This window comes from Coregonus lavaretus (assembly GCF_964263955.1).
Source record: "Coregonus lavaretus genome assembly, contig: HAP1_SCAFFOLD_5466, whole genome shotgun sequence".
Taxonomy (NCBI): Eukaryota; Metazoa; Chordata; class Actinopteri; order Salmoniformes; family Salmonidae; genus Coregonus; species Coregonus lavaretus.
Genome location: NW_028156693.1, coordinates 10,465 through 31,448, shown reverse-complemented (window position 1 = coordinate 31,448; position 20,984 = coordinate 10,465). Strand labels below are relative to the sequence as shown.

Here is a 20,984-nt window from a genome sequence, read left to right as displayed (position 1 = left end):
TATCCCTAACCCCTAACCCTAAACCTAACCCTAACACATAACCCCAAAACCCTAAACCTAACCCTTAAGCTTAAAATAGCATTTGAACAAATTAAGGACCTGAAAAAAGTCCTGACTATTCAAGAAAGGTATTGTTTTCCTACCTTTTCAGGACATTAAGGTGAAATGTGAGGACATTGGGGTCCTGATAAGGTAGGAAAACAAGTGCACACTCACACACACTCACTCCACTCTAAACACCATCCATGTCTTTACCATATAGCTGTAGCCTCTAGACCACCAGTCTACTGGGATCATGTTAACACATGGCAATGTATATACACTGGCATACACAGTCTCTCAACAGCATAGTGTGTGTTTATAAGCAGTAATGTAAACTATACAAGCCAGACAGGAACACATGGAGACCACCTGTCTCTCTCTCTCTCTCTCTCTCTCTCTCTCTCTCTCTCTCTCTCTCTCTCTCTGTCTCTCTCTCTCTCTCTCTCTCTCTCTCTCTCTCTCTCTCTCTCTCTCTCTCTCTCTCTCTCTCTCTCTCTCTCTCTCTCTCTCCCCATCCCATTCTCTCTCTGTTCTCTCCAATATCCCTATCCTTAGTCTCTCTCTCGCTCTCTCTCTCTCTCTCTCTCTCTCTCTCTCTCTCTCCCCATCCCATTCTCTCTCTGTTCTCTCCAATATCCCTATCCTTAGTCTCTCTCTCGCTCTCTCTCTCTCTCTCTCTCTCTCTCTCTCTCTCCATCCCATTCTCTCTCTGTTCTCTCCAATATCCCTATTCTTAGTCTCTCTCTCTCTCTCTCTCTCTCTCTCTCTCTTTCTCTATATTTGTCTCTTACCTCTCTCCTTCATTGTCTCAGTCTGTCTCTGTCCTGTTCTATTCTGGGGCTGTAATAAATGTACATTTCAAAAGTGCTGAACAAATAGTTATATAAACTACTCGCTAATGAATGTCTTAATAGAAATGATGGCTTATCAGCTCATCGTTCCATAGTTTGTACATCTCAATTGTTGTATTGCTAATATTGGTCTCATTAGTATGTTATTCATCATTTTAGGCAATGTTGGAATGATTTTATTGTTTTGCTGACTTGTTTATTATAATTAGCTAATGTGCCTTTCTCCACGATTAGGGGATACTATTTAATGTTGTTGGGTCCGTAACCATGTTTACCAGTGACAGTCTCTTCTTATTTAAATATTTGTTTTCAACAAAAAGTTCAGTAATAGACCCATGTAATTCCAGATGATATTGCGAGGGTTGTTTTGTTTGCGCAATGCGCTGTCTTTGCGTTGGTATATTGTCTATAAAAGTCGATCCTCCTGATTGTAGACCACATAGGCCTAATAAAATAATACAATGTTGTGTAGTGCCTTTGCTGACATGCATCTAAAAAAATTGGTTGAGTTTGCCCCAACCAGATTGACATACTAAAATGTGTGTGTGTGTTTGTGCGTGTGCGTGTGCGTGTGTGCGTGTGAGACGTTGCTGTGGTTAGCGGCAGCTTCCTGGCGAACCCTCTAACTACTGTACCACACTGTTTGTGTGTGGTCTGTCACTATGACGACCAAGAGCAAAACACCGGATAAAAGGGTAGAGCCACTGAGAGAGAGAGGGAACAGAGAGACAGAGAGAGAGAGAGAGAGAGAGAGAGAGAGAGAGAGAGAGAGAGAGAGAGAGAGACAGAGAGAGAGAGAGAGTGAGTGAGTGAGTGAGTGAGAAGAGAGCGAGAGTGAGAGAGCGAAAGAGGGAGGGGGGGGGGGGAGTTGTACAGTCACTTTAGCCTCACTTTTGTGTGGCCTTGACTTATTTCTTATATTGTATGGCTGTGCAAATACACACACTCGCTCTTTCTGGAGAAGGGAGGACCTATGCCTCTGACGTCAATAAAAATGAATTCCCTTTCCCAGCAGAGCGCGCTGAGCGTTGCCTTTGTTCGCACACACATAACCAGCTTCAGCCCCGCGTGCAGTAATGGACGGGTTTCCACAAAACATTTCTCAGAGCCACCAAAGAGCGTGAGAAGAACGGAGTAAAACAAGGTGAAATATAACAACTTAAAATTGAAAATACGGTGTTCCGGATTTTATTCCATTTACAAAACACTTCACGGCGGTAAGTGGCCTATATCCAGAGATGTGGTAGCCTTTAACATTACTAGGTCTAAATGCCACACCTTAAATGTAGTTGAATATTGGGATATGACGGGTATTGTTCAATGTAGTAGCAATTTACTTCCCACTAACTTTAGCCCCGTCTTCTCAGTGCTGGAATGCCAAGCGAATTACGTGCCATTACCGGTGAATGGACCATGACGCACAGCGCACAGGTTATAGTGGCCTCGGAATTGCTTCGTATTGTGAAGAACAGGTCGTAACATTCTTCATCTGCAGGAGGAGTACATTTAGTAGAAGGAGTGGAAGAAGGGAGGGGAGAGAGGGAGAGAGAAAGGGAATATTTGGCACATCCAGGCTGTGCATAAAGGATAGGGTTACTGCGGCTCGCCTGGTGCTGCCGCGATAGTCTGTGGTGAGGCGATTGACACTCACACACACAGACACCAGTGGAGGCTGTTAGGAAGAGCTATAGGAGGACGGGCTCATTGTAATGGCTGGAATGGAATTAACAGAACCGGGTGAAACATGTGGTTTCCATATGTTTGATGTGTTGTATAGCATTCCATTTACTCCATTCCAGCCATTACAATGAGCCAAACACACACACACACACACAGTGAGACTGTTACCTGTAGCCAGGGGGGTTCCTGGTGGAGTGATTCTGGGACATTCTGAACTCAATCACATTGCCAGGGATTTCCAATGGCTGGGGGGAAAACTCTACACAGAACCTGGCAACCTGATATAGTAGGCATATCTGGCAACTCATTCATTCACACCCATTCAGCTACCCAGACCTGGAAACCTGATACTGTATCACACAGTCTGTCAGGGATTTCCAATGGCTGGGGGGAGGAGGGAGAGAATACATGAAACCTGGCAACCTCATATTAGCCTACCTGAACCTGGCAACACCTGATACAGTGGCTTACTGTACCTCTATAATAATATATGCCATTTAGCAGACGCTTTTATCCATGACTTACAGTCATGCATGCATACATTTTATGTATGGGTGGTCCCAGGAATCGAACCCACTACCCTGCCGTTGCAAGCGCCATGCTCTACCAACTGAGCTACAGTCTCTCTCTCTCTCTCTCTCTCTGTCTTTTTTCTCTCTCTCTCTCTCTCCCCTCACTTTCTCTCTTTCTTTCTCTCTTTCTTTCTCTCTCTCTCTCTCTCTCTCTCTCTCTCTCTCTCTCTCTCTCTCTAACGTACACACACATGGGTGTGTAATAGTTCTCTGTGGACAGGAAACTGCTGTCAGTGTGTTCCCAGACAGGATATGACATCATTACCAAATGAACAAGGTCTGGAACACGACAAATGTCTTTCTCTGTCTCTGACACTCATTTTTACTTTCCTTTCCTGTAAAACACTGACACACAACAGACAGATCTGTCATCACTCACATCCACCCTGCGGAGTGGAAAAATACACAGGATTGCGTCCCAAATGGCACCCTATTCCCTATATAGTGCGCTACTTTTGACCAGGGCCCTATGAACCCTAATAAAAAAAGTGCACTAAATAGGGAATAGGGTGCCATTTGGGACGCACCCTGGTTTTTATGCAGCCACAGTTCAAAGGTTATGACATAAACATAACAAGGAGGCGACAGTTGGAAATATTGGAAGAAGAATACACTTTTTTGTATTTATTTCCACAAAGAAATAAGTTGAGTGTTTGTAGTGATTGACATAGGCAGCAGTCCATAGAAATACTGGGAGCATATCAAAGTCATTCTGCAAAACTTGAAGAAGTAAGATCATGCTTGTTCCTACAGCCATTCATTCCTCCCTTCCTCCCCACCTCTTTCCTCCCTCCCCCTCTTTCTTCCCTCCCACCCTCTATAAGCCCTAAATCTTTTATTCTTAAATTAGAGCCCTCATTTACTAAAGACACTTGAATGCATTTATTATTTAACCAATTAAGTCATCACAATATCATAACGAGTTCAAACGATCTACTACAGAACATTGAAACCTCACAAAAAACATATTTAAATTAATAACAATCTCGAAAAATCTTGATAAATCTAAACTGATAAAATCATTGAAATAGAGAAAGCAGAATGGGGGATATGTAGATTGTCTTTGTTGAATGATACATTGATTTGTTTATTTATCGCTTCTATGATCACAGTCCTGGTCAGTCAATTAGTCATCTATACATCAATCTGTGCAAAATGTGTCCAAATTCACTAAAGCTTAAATAATATTGATATTAAAGGGGAAGTTCAGAATTGTACAACTTAATGTTAGATTGTTCCTCACCCTGAAAGTATTCAATGGGCCAGGAGAAACTGAAATCCCTGGTTAGATTTTCTTTAAAAAGCCACTAAAAACTTCAGCTAACTTTAAAAGGTCAAAATACTGAACATCCCCTTTGTTGACACTACGGCTGGGATTCATTCAGATCCTCATTAGATCCGCCTTATGACATTTAAAGGTCATTTCCGATTGAGCTGACATATGCAGCGTTTACCGTGAATGCGGTCTCCGCGAATGTGGGAACATTGACCATAAAAGGTGCTTAGCCGAAAAGGGGAGATCAGATTGAATCCTGGCCTCAAGCTGCTGACAACCTCACAGCTGTCTATATTGTACATAGAGTTGGCTAGAGGGCACATCTTTTCCAGAATGGTTTCTGTTCAAGTGCACCCTCTATCCAACTATGATACAGTGTCTGTGCCTGCGTCCAAGTGGCACTATTCCCTTTAAAATACACTACTTTTGACCAGTGGCCTATGGGGAATATATGGGGAATAGAGTGCCCTTTGTGACGTAGTCTGTTGGCATTCTGTTTCGCCATCTGTCTGTATGTGTATCTTTGGCAGAGTCCTAGCTCTCCTATCCTGTTATACGGATATTGTGCTCTTCTCTTGGAGCAAAGTGAAGAAAAGTAAAGGATAACACACTATTCTCTCTCACATACAGTTAACACACGTAGCACACACACAGACACACACACACACACACACACGTAGCACACACACAGACACACACACACACACACACACACACGTAGCACACACACAGTAGGCTAGTTCCTGCTACAACCCACTATCCCTAGAAAATAACACACACACACACACACACACACACACACACACACACAGACACACACACACACACACACACACACACACACACACACACACAGACACAGACACAGACACACACACAGACACACAGACACACAGACACACACACACACACACACACACACACAGACACACACACACAGACACACAGACACACAGACACACAGACACACAGACACACAGACACACAGACACACACACAGTTAGTCATTGTAAAAGTGCGGATTACTCGCAGTTTCACAAACTTTTTATTTGCCATTTTAGTATTCTTACGTTTGTTTTGCCAGTAAGTAAGAGACACTTATTTAAACACTGAAACACAATAGAACATGGACGTTAGAATTCAGATGTGCTTTATGAGTGAATTTTAAAAAGTCCTTAATACAAAAATAAAAAATAAAAAGTGCAAAACCACAAAAATAAAAATAAACAATGCTTAGTTTGTGTTCATTTAAGCTCACTATGGAAACCAAAAAAATATTAGTAGCAGCAAATAAAAAAAGAAACAACAACAAGCAACAAAAGATGGACCTCTTGTAATACGTTATCAGGATAAACTATTATGGGCTTAATCATTTTACTCAAGATATCACTATGGCAACCCACATACACACACACAGTTGGTCACAGTTTACAGGTAGAGGACATTGGGGTGGGAGGAGTCAAGTGTTAAATCGTTACCTTATTAAAACAATCAACAATGTCATACACGGTAAACAAACTCAGACAGACAGATGCACACACAGGTACAACTAAAAATGTGATCTTGAGGCTGTAATCTGTAGTTTCCTAACCTTACGGAAGAATAACACATATTATTTAAGCCCTATTTCGCTCCCTCCTATAATGACGACTTGTATGAACCAAGAGGAAGTTAGTTATCCCCTGTCTATCTAGAAGAGAGCATGACTGAATATTATCTCTGATAATAGTTATATGTAGAAAGCATTCCTTAGGTAAAGCTAAAGAAACAAAACATGCATGGTGGAGGATAGATCATCTGACTGCGAACCAGTGATCTAGTAATTAAAGGATGACTATTAATTCATATAGAATATCCTTTTCCCCGGAAAAAAGAAAGATATCTCCCAGAAATAAACAGAAGCTAGACACCTACCGGTCTGTCTGCAATCCTGTCTGTCCCCAACTGTCTATCCCTTACTGGTAGTGACTGAGTATGTCTGATTAGTGTAACTAACAGCGCCATCTACACGAAGCTATAGGTATTGCAAGTGTGTGTCTCTTACTCTGTCTAGGTCGCTCTGTCTAGGTCGCTCTGTGTATTCTTTCTACAGTCTGATTAAAATCTGTTAACAGTCTGTCTCCCTTTCCCTCTACTGCAGTCTAGCTGGCCTCTATACCTACCCCTCTCTTTCCCTCTCTCCATTTCTCTATCCCTCTATCTGTCTGTCCCTAAGTTGGTTTCTCTGTGTTGGTTGGGTCCCCTTAATCTTTAATCTAGAGGTGTCCCCCTGTCCCTCCCCAAGTCCCACCCACCCTCCCGCTATGGAGAAACACATAGGGCGTGGGGGCCGTCCGTCAGGGGGAGCGGCCAATGGCGTGATGGGTCCCTCTCCCCCCTCCCCCAGATCAGTTCAGGGCAGTGCATTAACACAGATGGATGAGTTTCCCTTTCACCTTCCTCCTCCTCCTCCTCTTCCTCCTCTACTACTGGCTCACCTGGAGAGGGAGAGAAGGAGGGAAGAGGATGAGAGAGAGGGGGATGGAAGAACATTTACGGATGAGGATCACAACCAAGGAGTGCAATCTAAAGAAGTGTGGCAGAAATAACACTGGAATGGTCATTTCTAAAGCGAGTGTGTGTGTGTGTACCTGACGTTAGGTTAGGGGTCCTACACGCCGTAGCAGGCGGACAGTCTCTCCTTCAGCTGGGGGGGAAACTGTTCTGAGAACTGCTGCCAGTTTTCCTCTCCCACCTGGTCTTTAAAACCATGGAGGATCTGGAGGGGGGAGGAGAGAGAAGAAGAGATAGGGAGCGAAGGAGAGAGAGGAGAGTGGTGGAGGAAGAGAGGAGAGAGAGGGGGGAGAGAGAGGAGAGTGGTGGAGGAAGAGAGAGAGAAAGGGGGAAGAGAGGAGAGAGAGGGGGGAAGAGAGGAGAGAGAGGGGGGAAGAGAGGAGAGGGAGGGGGGGAGAGAGAGGGGGAGCGAGAGAGAAAGAGGGGAAGACACGGAGAGAGGCAGACAGGAGGAGAAAATACTCTTGTCCTCAACAAAGAAATGACAAAATAGAAACAATATGGCTGAAATGATTCTGAGACTATGGTTAACATTACACTATCATACAGTACATACACATTGATATATTAGTAACGATCTGGGCCAAGCAACGGTTTTCCCAGGATGCACCCTGTTCCTTACATAGTACACTATAGTAGTGCCGATAAAGGGAACAGGCTGCCATTTGGGACACAAAGAGCTGGGTCCTCCACTCACCTTGTAGAACATGTCTCTCAGGTCGTCTTTAGGGCTGACCCAGGACGCCACAGCATCACAGAAGAAGATAAAGTCCTGCAGAGACACACACACACAGACAAATGCTGTGATGTCATTTCCCCATACAGTAGGACTGTGTGTCTCCATGTAGAGGTCTGCGTAGGACTGGTTTCCTCATCCCGCTCCCCGCCTACAGCTTTTCATACCACACCACCTGCTGCTGGCTTTGTCTGATTCCCACCTGCTACCGCAACAACTGGTTCCAAACACAACCGCAGTCCTGCAACGTTATTTTAGGTGTGTGGCGCAGCTCACTTGCCAGCCACGGTCGCAGCAATTTTGCGCCCTAGAGGCAATATCAAACATAACATAAGAAATACGTTAAATGACCAGAGATTGTCACTTGGCCCATTATATTAGGCTATCTGTATTACTGGACTAGATCAGCCAAAAGGAGATGGAGTTTGAAGGTAGCAGGGTTGGAGAGACGTGCACTTTCTCTTGAGCTATTTTTTATAGCCTACCTTTTAGGAGTGGGAAGATTTTCAGACGGAGACATATGGGTGATCAATATTTATATATAACTATAGCGTAATCATATTTAGGAAGTACTGTACATTTCCTTGGAAAGATAACTGCCCGTGCTTCTCCGCCCATGAATAGGCTATAGCCTAATCTATTTAATTGAGACCACACGCACACCTGATCGCACAGGTCAGCTACTGACCTGGAAGCAGCTAGAACCATGACCGAGACACTTGCTATGTTTTGCATAGGCCTATAGGATATAGCCTACCCTTTAAAGGGGAATGGAAACACTTTGGGAAGTACATCTAAGCAAAGAGATGTATTCAATCCACTAATACTAAACATGTGCATTCCCCTTTAAGAAGACGATTTGCAGGCAGACACACATAAATGGGTAAGCAGTACTTATTGAAAACGAAAAGGCGCAACGCTAGCTCACCATAGCAGCCTAGCCTACGCTCACCATAGCAGCCTAGCCTACGCTCACCATAGCAGCCTAGCCTACGCTCACCATAGCAGCCTAGCCTACGCTCACCATAGCAGCCTAGCCTACGCTCACCATAGTAACCTAACCTACGCTCACCATAGTAACCTAACCTACGCTCACCATAGTAACCTAGCCTACGCTCACCATAGTAGCCTAGCCTACGCTCACCATAGTAGCCTAGCCTACGCTCACCATAGTAACCTAACCTACGCTCACCATAGTAACCTAACCTACGCTCACCATAGCAACCTAACCTACGCTCACCATAGTAACCTAGCCTACGCTCACCATAGTAACCTAGCCTACGCTCACCATAGTAACCTAGCCTACGCTCACCATAGTAACCTAGCCTACGCTCACCATAGTAACCTAGCCTACGCTCACCATAGTAACCTAGCCTACGCTCACCATAGTAACCTAGCCTACGCTCACCATAGTAACATAGCCTACGCTCACCATAGTAACATAGCCTACGCTCACCATAGTAACCTAGCCTCACCATAGTAACCTAGCCTACGCTCACCATAGTAACCTAACCTACGCTCACCATAGTAACCTAACCTACGCTCACCATAGTAACCTAGCCTAACGCTCACCATAGTAACCTAGTGTACGCTCACCATAGTAACCTAGCCTACGCTCCCCATAGTAACCTAGCCTACGCTCACCATAGTAACCTAGCCTACGCTCACCATAGTAACCTAGCCTACGCTCACCATAGTAACCTAGCCTACGCTCACCATAGTAACCGAACCTATCTACGTGCACGTTGTGCCTTTTCCTTTTCAATGAGAAGAAATGTTGACGGCACCTCGACTCACGTTGGTTGAGCGCCCTCCACTTCTTTCCAATATGAATATTTATGTATTTACAGCCACTGTAATAAACTACTAAACATCTAATTGTATATTTAAGTGAACCCCCACGTGACCCTTCTCTTTTCAACGAGACCACACACCCAACTAGGAGAGCAGGGGTAGGCTACTGTAGTGGAAGCAAATAATCTGTGGGCCAAAAATATTTTCATCCTAAAGTCGTCTGTCTGACCTGCAGCATGAAAAAACACAGACCACTCCGCCACGATCTGTCGGGACCCGCGGGTCTCTCCATGCCCTCGCTCTTACCTGGACCACGCCTCCAGGGTTTACACCAATCATCATGCAGATCCCTCTGAAGGCGGAGTCTTTCTCCTCGTTGTCACGGATGTTCCGTAGGGACGTACACCTGTCACACACCACCGCGCCACATACCAGTCAATCTAAACATTATGTTGATAAGTGGCAGTGACATTAAGGACTAGATGTATATTATAAACTGTTTGGGTCGAACCCTGAATGCTGATTGGCTGACAGCCGCTGTATATCAGACCATATACCACAGGTATGACAAAACATTTATTTTTACTGCTCTAATTACGTTGGTAACCAGTTTATAATAGCAATAAGGCACCTGGGGGGGGGGGGGGGGGGTTGTGGTATATGGCCAATATACCACGGCTAAGGGCTGTATCCAGGCACTCCAGGTTGCGTCGTGATTAAGAAAAGCCCTTAGCCGCGGTACATATACCCAACCTCCTCGGGCCTTATTGCTTAAAGACTCACCATGGTCTGATGAACTGCTGGAGCATCGGCGCCACCTCCTGAGGACACACATAGCCCAGGCGACCAATCGTAATGGCTGGAACAAGATGGGAGGAGTCTCACTCGTGTGTACAACAACACCCAACTACAAATCTGAGCTTGTTTGACATCGCTGATGTTCAAATCACTTTGCATCATAAATAGCTTCTCGTTATTATCTGTAGAGGAGTCAGTCACAGTTTACCCAAAATGCATCGGCTGCAATGTCGAACAAGCCCAATGATTGTGTGTGTTCACTATCTGTGTGTGTGTGTGTGTGCGTGTGTGTGTGTCTCTGTACCAGTGTTCTCCAGCAGGGTCTTGGGTGTGTTAGGTCTGTTGATGATTTCTACCAGTTGGTTCAGGACCAGAGATACATAGGGCTGCATCTCTACGCCTAGAGAGAGAGGTGGAGGGAGAGAGAGAGAGGTGGAGGGAGAGAGAGAGAGGTGGAGGGAGAGAGAGAGAGGTGGAGGGAGAGAGAGGTGGAGGGAGAGAGAGGTGGAGGGAGAGCGAGGTGGAGGGAGAGAGAGGTGGAGGGAGAGAGAGGTGGAGGGAGAGAGAGGTGGAGGGAGAGAGAGGTGGAGGGAGAGAAAGATATTATTAAGATAGCATGAAAGTTATCAGCATCGAAACTGTCAATTACTTCGTTTTTTTATTAACAAATTCAAAACAAAAAAAACATTCTTATTAACAAGAATGAGAGGTAAATCATCTTCCACATGTACATATTACCCACGTACACTTACAAGCACACACACGTACAGAAAGACTCACCCATCTGCATGCATATCTCTCCGATGGCCCAGGTAGCGTTGTTACACACAGAGATGAACTCTGGGTTCAGGTTGGTCCCTAGAATAGGCATGAACTCAGCTGGGGGGGAGACACACACAGAGAGACACACACAGAGAGGAAAAATGATTTTATTTTCTGTGTGTACATTAAGAGAAAGCCAAGGGGGAAGAGTAAGGGAGGATGGTAGATAGAATTAGGAGGAGTACGGTAGGCTGGTAGTTACATAGTTAGTAGAAAAGGAAGAGAGAGAGACAGGGAAAGAGAGAGAGAGATCGTATATGTCGTTACCGATGCATGGTTTGACGTGAGGGAAGCAGGCCTTGGTCAGATCACCCAGCAGGGCAAAGGAGCTCTGTCTCACCTCTGGCATGGTGTCCTGGAGATAGAGAATATAGTTAACACACACACACACACACACACACACACACGATTGTACATAACCATCAAATACAGCCAGGGCCTGTTAGTATACACACAATACATAGCTCCACATTGGAAAGACTTACATACACCTGGACCAGCGGTACCCAAACTTTGGAGCCAAGATCACTTTCTGAGTCAAAATGAAGGCCGAGATCTACCGCTCAGATTTATTTTAAACATGACTTAAAAAATGTAAGCCTATGCAACATTAACCAATTAAAACCAGTTCTGTAGCGGTGAGGTTTGTGCAGTAAGCTATAGGCCCCATACATTATCACTGCATATTGGCTATGCTTGAGTTACCCTGCCAATGATGTTCTTCTCAGACCATTTTACAATTATATTTCAAAACTTGAGGTATATGATCCACTGGTAATAGATTGTTGTTTTACTTGTGAGGTACAGCTGAGTGACCATACATTGAAATAATGTGTTATTTATTTTCCTGGACTGACTGTGCCAGCATCTGGTCAGTCTCAGCGTCGGACCATCCCTCTGCTCACCCCTCCACTAAGACTGACCAAAAAGGGGACACCGTCTTCAAGCTGATGGCGAAACTCAAGTCACATCGTATTATTTCTGTCACATGCACAAATTCATGTTGTTACTCCTATGAGACACAGTGATCTGGGCAATCTGATTGGCTAGCACTAGGTGCAATTGATTTGCTCTCTGGCAGAGTTAGCACCTTCAGACACATGAAATGGTTCAAAATGGGAACACGTCGACCTACCCGGTACACAGGACAGCTAACCTAGACATTCACACATATGTACAGTTATCACTGAAAACACACCCACCCCCCTACACACACTCCCACCCCCCCTACACACACTCCCACCCCCCCTACACACACTCCCACCCCCCCTACACACACTCCGTACCTGCATGCACTGAAACAGTAGTGTCATGATGTTGCTCCGGGCAACCAGCTGATCAACGTGGCCCCCCAGGCCCTCAGCCAGACCACTGAGGAGGTCCAGGGCTACAATCATAAAGTCCTTATCAGGAGCCTCGTACTGGTCCGGCTGTTGGCTGTACATCTGGGGGAGGAGAGGGGAGGATGGAGAGAGAGTTAAGATCATACATCTGGGGGGGAGAGGGGAGGGGGGAGAGAGAGAGTTAAGATCATACATCTGGGGGGAGAGGGGAGAGGGGAGGATGGAGAGAGAGTTAAGATCATACATCTGGGGGGGAGGAGAGGGGAGGGGGGAGAGAGAGAGAGTTAAGATCATACATCTGGGGGGGAGGAGAGGGGAGGATGGAGAGAGAGTTAAGATCATACATCTGGGGGGAGAGGGGAGGGGGGAGAGAGAGAGTTAAGATCATACATCTGGGGGGAGAGGGGAGGGGGGAGAGAGAGTTAAGATCATACATCTGGGGGAGAGGGGAGGGGGGAGAGAGAGTTAAGATCATACATCTGGGGGGAGAGGGGAGGGGGGAGAGAGAGAGAGTTAAGATCATACATCTGGGGGGGGAGAGGGGAGGGGGGAGAGAGAGAGAGTTAAGATCATACATCTGGGGGGAGAGGGGAGGAGGATGAGAGAGAGAGTTAAGATTAAACACCATTCAATCTTTAATCACAGATGATAAAGTTGTGTGTGTGTCTGTTCATGTTTGCACATCTGTGTGTGTGTGTGTGTGTGTGTCTCACCATAGCCTGAGCCAGTGTTTTCTGCACCAGTGTTACACAGCGCTGGTAGACTGGTTCACAGTAGGGCAGGAAGCCACTCTGGAGAGCTGTAGCTACAGACGACAGACACTCCAACAGTGGGAACAGATCCTTATCTTCATCTTTCAGCTCATTCCACTTGGCTATGAGGGGAGGCATCAGCTTCTCTATGTACTCCTAGAGGAGAGGAGAGAGAGGAGGGAGGAGAGGAGAGGGGGGAGGGGAGGGGGGAGGAGAGAGGAGGAGGGGGGAGAGAGAGAGGAGGGGGGAGAGAGAGAGGAGAGCGGGGGAGGGGAGAGGAGGAGGGGGGAGAGAGAGAGAGAGAGAGGGGAGGGGGGAGGAGAGCGGGGGGGAGGAGAGAGGAGGAGGAGGGGAGGGGAGAGATGGGAATAGAGGAGAGATGGGATGGGGGGAGGAAAAGAGAGGAGAGAGATGGTTAAAACAGGTATGTCAAAAACAAACAGGAAATGGCCAGAAAATGACTGTCTAGAATGGGACATTGAGGGTAAACTAGAAGGGGGTGTTTATCTAGCCTAACTACATACTAACCGGTTGGTTGAGATGATGTCCTACAGAGTCGGCCAGCGTTCCTATAGCGTCATAGAGTATGAGTAGGTTCTTGTGTTGGTATTTTCCAAAGGCGAAGACCAGTGTATCCAGAATGAAGCTCAGATATGGAACCAGCTCTGTACAAGCCTCCTCCTCTAGGGTAGCAAACGCACTGAGAGAGAGAGGGAGGGAGGGGGGAGAGTGGAGGGGGAAAGGGGGAGAGTGGAGGGAGAGAGAAAGAGGAATTGAATTTCAGGTCAACATCTCTATTCTCTCAAACACACCCACTCACCAACCACTGCCTCCCCACACACCCCCAGTCCTCCACCAACCACTCCCTCCCCACACACCCCCAGTCCTCCACCAACCACTCCCTCCCCACACACCCCCAGTCCTCCACCAACCACTCCCTCCCCACACACCCCCAGTCCTCCACCAACCACTCCCTCCCCACACACCCCCAGTCCTCCACCAACCACTCCCTCCCCACACACCCCCAGTCCTCCACCAACCACTCCCTCCCCACACACCCCCAGTCCTCCACCAACCACTCCCTCCCCACACACCCCCAGTCCTCCACCACCCACCCACTTCCTCCCTTCCCACACACCACCACCCACCCACTTCCTCCCTTCCCACACACCACCACCCACCCACTCCCTCCCCACACACCCCCAGTCCTCCAACACCCACCCACTCACCCCCAGTCCTCCACCATCCACTCCCTCCCCACACACACCTGCAGGCGGCCTCCTGTACCCTCTTGTTCCCGTCCAGGATCCTCTTGAGGAGTTCAGTCATGAGGGGTTTGAGGTGGGAGTCCGGGGGTTGGCTGACCACCCAGTGGGCGTAGCGGGACAGAGTCCAGCAGGCGATGGAACGCACCAGGGCCTTTTTATCACACAGACACTGGATGAGGTGAGGCATCAACTCTGGTAGGTAGGGAACCATGCCCTGCATACAACCTAGGGGAGAGAGGGGAGGTGGAGAGGTGGAGAGGTAGAGAGAGAGGAGGAGTAGAGAGAGGAGGGGGGAGAGGGAGAGAGAGAGGTAGAGAGAGGAGGGGGGGGAGAGAGCGAGAGAGGAGGGGGGGGGGGGGGGGGGAGAGGTGATAGAGAGAGGGGGGGGTAGGTAGAGAGAGGAGGAGGGGGGGAGAGAGAGAGAGAGAGAGAGCGAGAGTGAACACAGGTGTTCCTAGTGAAATGCTTTTAGTTCCATGAAGAAGAATAAAGGTCAGCGGTTCAAGGTCAGGTCTTACCCTCAGCGATAGCCCCCAGCACCAGTATTCCAGACTCCTTGACGACCCAGTCTGGGTGGAACAACAGGCCCTTCAGCAGGGGCAGCAGGTGGGGGAGGAGCTCTTCACGAAACACGTTAGCCAACACGTCTAACGCTGCCGCAGAACACTTCCCTGTGAGAGAGAGAGAGACAGAGAGAGACAGAGAGAGAAACACAGAGAGAAACAGAGACAGAGACAGAGAGCGAGCGAGAGACAGAGCGAGACAGAGAGAGAGAGAAACAGAGACAGAGAGCGAGCGACAGACAGAGCGAGACAGAGAGAGAGACAGAGAAACACAGAGAGAAGCAGAAACAGAGACAGAGAGCGAGCGAGAGACAGAGCGAGACAGAGAGAGAGTGGGGAGGTTAAAACATGTACTACAGCTCTAGTTAAACAGTAACTGATTTAGACCATGTGTGAGAGAAAAGGTGAGTCCCCATTTTCCACATAAACGAGTAAGTGTGTGTTTTGCGTATCTTCATGGGTAATCAGTGACATCAACTGAGAACTGAAAAACAGCCCTAAGTCTTCTCTTGGAGGGACAACCACTAAAGATTGGCTGCCAATCCGATTTCCCGGGCTCTGATTGGTCAGCTGAGCTGTCACGCAATCCCTCAACCACTCACGCAGGTTCCAGTCAGAGAGTGTGTCATCATCGTCATCCTCATCTTCGTCATCCTCCCCCTCCTCCCCCTCTCCTCCCTCGTGTTGCAGGGTGACGGTGCGTGACTTGTGGAAGCGAGGCTTGATGTCCTGCTCACTGTCAGGTACTGTGTCATCCTCCTCCTCTATATCTCCCTGGGGGAGGGGGGAGAAAGGGGGAGAAAAGGGGGAGGGGGAGAGGAGGGAGAAAGGGGGGAGGGTATGGAGAAAGGGGGGAGGGGGAGAGGAGGGAGAAGGGGGGGAGAAAGGGGGGAGGGGAGAAAGGGGGAGGGGGAGAAAGGGGGGAGGGGAGGGAGAAAGGGGGAGAAGGAGAAAGGGAGGAGTGGGAGAGGAGGGAGAAAGGGGTGAGGGAGAGGGAAAGGAGGGAGGGACGGAGGGGGAAAGGGGGGAGGGGGAAAGGGGGGAGAAAGGGAATGTTAAGTAATGTTTTTATTTTTCCTAGTTGTGCATTGGGAGTGGTACATCCAGACTGACATATACATAAACTAGACATCCCTCTCACATGGACAGACAGACAGACAGACGTCTGTAAACTCACCTTTAGGAGGATGATGTCTATCTCAGAGTACTTCATCCCATTCACCAGGATAGGGATGAGTCTGGGAGAAACAGGAGAGACAGTGACAACCAAACCACACTACTCCTTTTTCATCCAACTACACCCCTCTTACTAAAAACCCACCTAGCCATCCCTTAATGTGTGTGTGTGTGTGATGTGTATGCGTCCATGTGCGTGCGTATGTGAGTGTCGCTGCGTCTGTGTACTTACTGGACCAGGTGCCCGGAGAGGGCCTCCTTGCAGACGGGCTGTTCAGCCAGGGTGAGCCAGAACTCACAGGCCTCCAAACTAACATTCTCGTCTGGGTCCTGGGTACGCTGGAGCATGTACTGGGGGGGTGGGGGGGGGGGGGGTGGAGGGAGGGAGGGACAGGGAGAGAGAAAGTGATTTTTCTTATAGAAACAGAAGGCAATATGGAAAAGAGGTATGGGGCCATAAGAATACGAGGATGAAAGAGAGAAGAACATATTGAGTGTAGGTGGTGTACCCAAAACAAATGGTATATGAGTGATGAACGTGTGTATGTGAAAGGTCAAAAAGGCACAGGGTCATGGGGTAAGGGTTAGGGGTTGTAGGTGGTACCTGTACGATGCTGTGCATGTATGGTATGAGGTCATAGGTTTAGAGGTTAAGGGGTAGAGGTCAAAGTTCATTGGTCTTACCTGTATAATGCTGTGCATGTGTGGTATGAGGTCATAGGTTTAGAGGTTAAGGGGTAGAGGTCAGAGTTCATAGGTGGTACCTGTATGATGCTGTTCATGTGTGGTATGAAGTCATAGGTTTAGAGGTTAAGGGGTAGAGGTCAAAGTTCGTTGGTCTTACCTGTATAATGCTGTGCATGTGTGGTATGAGTCGGTCTATCCGGACCTCCAGCAGCATCACCAGAGCTCTACACACGTTCTTCCTCACCTCACAGTCCTCATCCCCCGCTAGAGCAAACAGACTCTAGAGAGAGGGGAGTTCTTTATAATAAACATTTGCAACTGTGACTGTACATCACGTCTGTCCGCTGGATTCAACCCAGACAGACCACTGTCAAAAGTAGTGCACTATATAGGGACTATGGTGCCATTTGAGTCACGACCCCTGTCTCACCTCGATGAAGGTGTCGATGTTATCCATCAGAGCCTGGGCTCTACTGATGATGAACTGATTCACACACGCTATGGCATGAGACCTGGAGAGGGGGGAAAGAAAGTTGGTGGCATTCAATAGAAGAAATCAACTACTTGTCAGGGAGGGAGCATGGAGCGAGGGCTGAGAGAGAGAGAGAGAGAGAGGGAGGGAGCATGGAGCGAGGGCTGAGAGAGAGAGGGAGGGAGCATGGAGCGAGGGCTGAGAGAGAGAGAGAGAGAGAGAGAGGGAGGGAGCATGGAGCGAGGGCTGAGAGAGAGAGAGAGAGAGGGAGGGAGCATGGAGCGAGGGCTGAGAGAGAGAGAGAGAGAGAGAGGGAGCATGGAGCGAGGGCTGAGAGAGAGAGAGAGAGAGAGAGAGAGGGAGGGAGAGAGGGAGGGAGCATGGAGCGAGGGCTGAGAGAGAGAGAGAGAGAGAGAGAGGGAGGGAGCATGGAGCGAGGGCTGAGAGAGAGAGAGAGAGAGAGAGAGAGAGAGGGAGGGAGAGAGGGAGGGAGCATGGAGCGAGGGCTGAGAGAGAGAGAGAGAGAGAGAGGGAGGGAGCATGGAGCGAGGGCTGAGAGAGAGAGAGAGAGAGACAGAGAGAGAGAGAGAGAGAGGGAGGGAGCATGGAGCGAGGGCTGAGAGAGAGAGAGAGAGAGAGAGAGAGAGAGAGGGAGGGAGAGAGAGAGAGAGAGGGAGGGAGCATGGAGCGAGGGCTGAGAGAGAGAGATAGCAGACCTGATCTTGGGGCTGCAGTGTTTAAAGAACTGTAGGAACTTGGGGATCATGATGTTCAGGGGTCTGTTGAGAGCATCACTGTCCAGCAGCTCTGAAGAATCCTCACAGATCTTCTGCAGCGCTCCAAAAGAACCCTGTACACACACATAAAGTTATTAAACATAAGTCCTATATACACAATCAAAAGATTAGATGTGTGTGTATGAGCATGTTTGTGTCTAAGTGTGTGTGTGTGTGTGTGTGTGTGACCTCGCAGGTGTTGTAGTCTTCAGAGTTGAGCAGGTTACAGAGTTGAGGGAGGAGTTCAGGCCATGTCTGCAGCTCTCCTTTAGATGCTATGGTTGTTATTAAGATACCTAGAGAGACAGGAGGCAGAGGTTACACACACACAGGCACATACACACACATTTATACACAACATTTCTTATTTTTCGTGTGTTTTTGTTCTACCTTATGTTATTTTTAGTACTACATTGATTACTGCATTGTTGGGTTTAGAGCTTGCAAGAAGTAATTTCACTGTACGTGACATTAAAACTTGAAACTGAAACTTGAACACACACACACACTAAGACACTTCAGCTAGCTGATTAACTCATACTCCCACGCAGACTGACTCCAGTACCTGCAAAGGCTCAATCACCCACACATCCTGAATCACTCTGCAGCACACACACACTCTCTTTCTCTCTCACCGATGGTTGCTCTGATGAGGGGCGAGGGGTCTCCGATGTTGTTGAGACATTCCCTCTTGATGAAGTCAGCTACGAGAGGAGGAAAGTTCTGGTAGTGGGCCTTCACATTGTTCTTCAATATGAGACCACTCAGAGAACGGGTCGGCTCATCTAGAGAGAGGGGCGGGGGTAAAGGAAGAGAGGAAACGATTCGTAACCACTGACTGATGCTCGCACACATTTTTATCACACACACACACTTACCCTCTGATTTGAGGCTTGTAAGGACGAAGATGAGATAGTTGTTGAAGTCTGGGAACTGGTTGAGCTGTTCCAGTTTCTACACACACTTTTAAGGAACACCCCTTCACTGACAAAAACAATCAACATGGCAAATCACCAACACACATTCATGACTCTACGCATCTTTCACACAATCTCACTCTCTCTCGAACGCAGACACACACACACACTGCTGTGTGTTAGGTAGGATACTTCCTGCACAGCTCTCTGTGTGGCTGTGTCCGGAGACTGGGAGTCCTTCAACAGCTGAAGCACCTGCTGCAACCCCTGTTCATCCGGCTGCCACTCCATCCTGCACACACACACACAGGGGGGACAGAGAAAGAGTGACTCGAATGATTCTCTACATTTTCCGAACATCCACCACCGGCTACATAGTCTTGTCGCTATCACAAGCAGAGTTGGCTCTCTAGCCCAACATCACATCAGAAACACAAAGTAAAGAATAGAACGCGTCAGTCAAGGCAAGGGTCAGAATGCAAAGTATACAAGCTGATCACTAGCATCAGGACTAGCTACATAACGAACCTGGAATCAAAACATATCACACATCAACTGACGTTGACAAAGTAATTTAGCTACCTATCTAACGTTAACTAGTTTGTTAGTGGTAATCAGTCCCCATTATAAACTCAATACGTAGCTAGCTAACGTTACCTAATCTAGTTTTGCCTCCGTACGCATTCAGTATTGCATGTATGCTAGTTACGCTAGTTAGCCATTTCGCTAGCTAATCAAGTATGGAGAACCTGGCCGGTTTGGGCAAGCAGGCCGATACGGCCTCGCATTTCGCCGCAAGTGACATTACCTTGTTAGCTAGCTAACTAGATAAACATTCTAACACATGAACGAGTGTAGACACTTAACTAGCCAAGTGCAAACGATAAGGATAACGCAATGACATCTTCCATGGCTAACGTTGGTTATTTGACTAGTTAGCTTGTTAGCTAGCTAGTAGCTTCATGTTGAATGTGCCGCCAAAGAAAGCCTTTACCTGGTCGCACCGATTTGTCAGATCCGTAATCGCTTTTTTAGCAGTAACTACCGGTACCGTGGCAATGACCATTTACAGAATGGCTGATGCAATCCAGATGTATTGAGTAGCAAAGGGTTTTGATCTTTCAATTTGTTTTTAGAGCACAAAGATAATCCCGAACCCCTTTCCTGTTGCGATAAGTAGCTCTGGCTATGTGTGAGAAATAGCTGGCATGTCAGATTCAAAAATCCAGCAGCAGGTCCTTAATCGGCTTCCGTACGTAGCACAACGTTCCATACGCTTGGTTAGTTTTGCCAATCGCGGATCTGTTCACATCACACGTGAATACACTGAAAAATCAGTTAGGTCAATAGAATAGATATTCTTTCATCAAAGTCCAATTTCTACTTACATTTACCAGTGAGTGAATAGACAGTGTAAAATGAAATTTTATGGCATGGAATAAACGTCTACTTTTTAATGCCATGTGGGACTAGCAGGATAGAATCGTCTGTGGGGGTAATCATATATTAAACCACTAGGTGGGGCCGGAGATAGAGAAATTGAACAGGTGCGTGAAAGCCAGTCAAAGTCCACCACCAAAGACGCGGAGGAGGAAGTTACAGCAGGTGGATTCAACATAAACGGTCATCTAGTCCAGGGTTTCCTAAACTCGGTCCTGGGGCCCCCCTGTGTGCACGATTTGTTTTTTATTTGAATCAGCTGTGTAGTGCTAGGGCAAAAACCAAAACGTGCAGCTAGGGGGGGCAGCACCGAATTTGGGAAACCCTGATCTGGTCTAGTGTCGTGGAGAAATAAAGCATTTGTGGTCAAATGTTTCGATATTTGAATATATATTTTCAAATATTGGAATACACCAGGTATGAGTCATTGAGAATTTTCAATGAAGAGTAACACATTACCACTTTC

The 20,984-nt window shown here is 47.4% G+C and overlaps 1 protein-coding gene across 1 annotated transcript; it reads right to left on the bottom strand.

Moving 5' to 3' along the window:
- Positions 1-5,416: 5,416 nt before the first annotated feature.
- LOC311126087 (transportin-2) lies at positions 5,417-20,281 on the bottom strand. The gene is made up of 24 exons (XM_084200108.1): positions 20,073-20,281; positions 19,271-19,370; positions 19,040-19,115; positions 18,797-18,946; positions 18,351-18,457; positions 18,102-18,235; positions 17,344-17,425; positions 17,071-17,193; positions 16,459-16,577; positions 16,228-16,288; positions 15,653-15,824; positions 15,006-15,158; positions 14,487-14,712; positions 13,748-13,919; positions 13,181-13,375; positions 12,411-12,569; positions 11,392-11,479; positions 11,083-11,181; positions 10,607-10,702; positions 10,288-10,363; positions 9,811-9,910; positions 7,672-7,746; positions 7,052-7,179; positions 5,417-6,898 (listed from the first exon to the last, which is right to left on the bottom strand). Exons 2-23 carry the CDS (start codon positions 19,367-19,369, stop codon positions 7,072-7,074), a joined length of 2,670 nt encoding a protein of 889 aa, XP_084056234.1. The 5' UTR covers position 19,370; positions 20,073-20,281; the 3' UTR covers positions 5,417-6,898; positions 7,052-7,071.
- Positions 20,282-20,984: the final 703 nt, after the last annotated feature.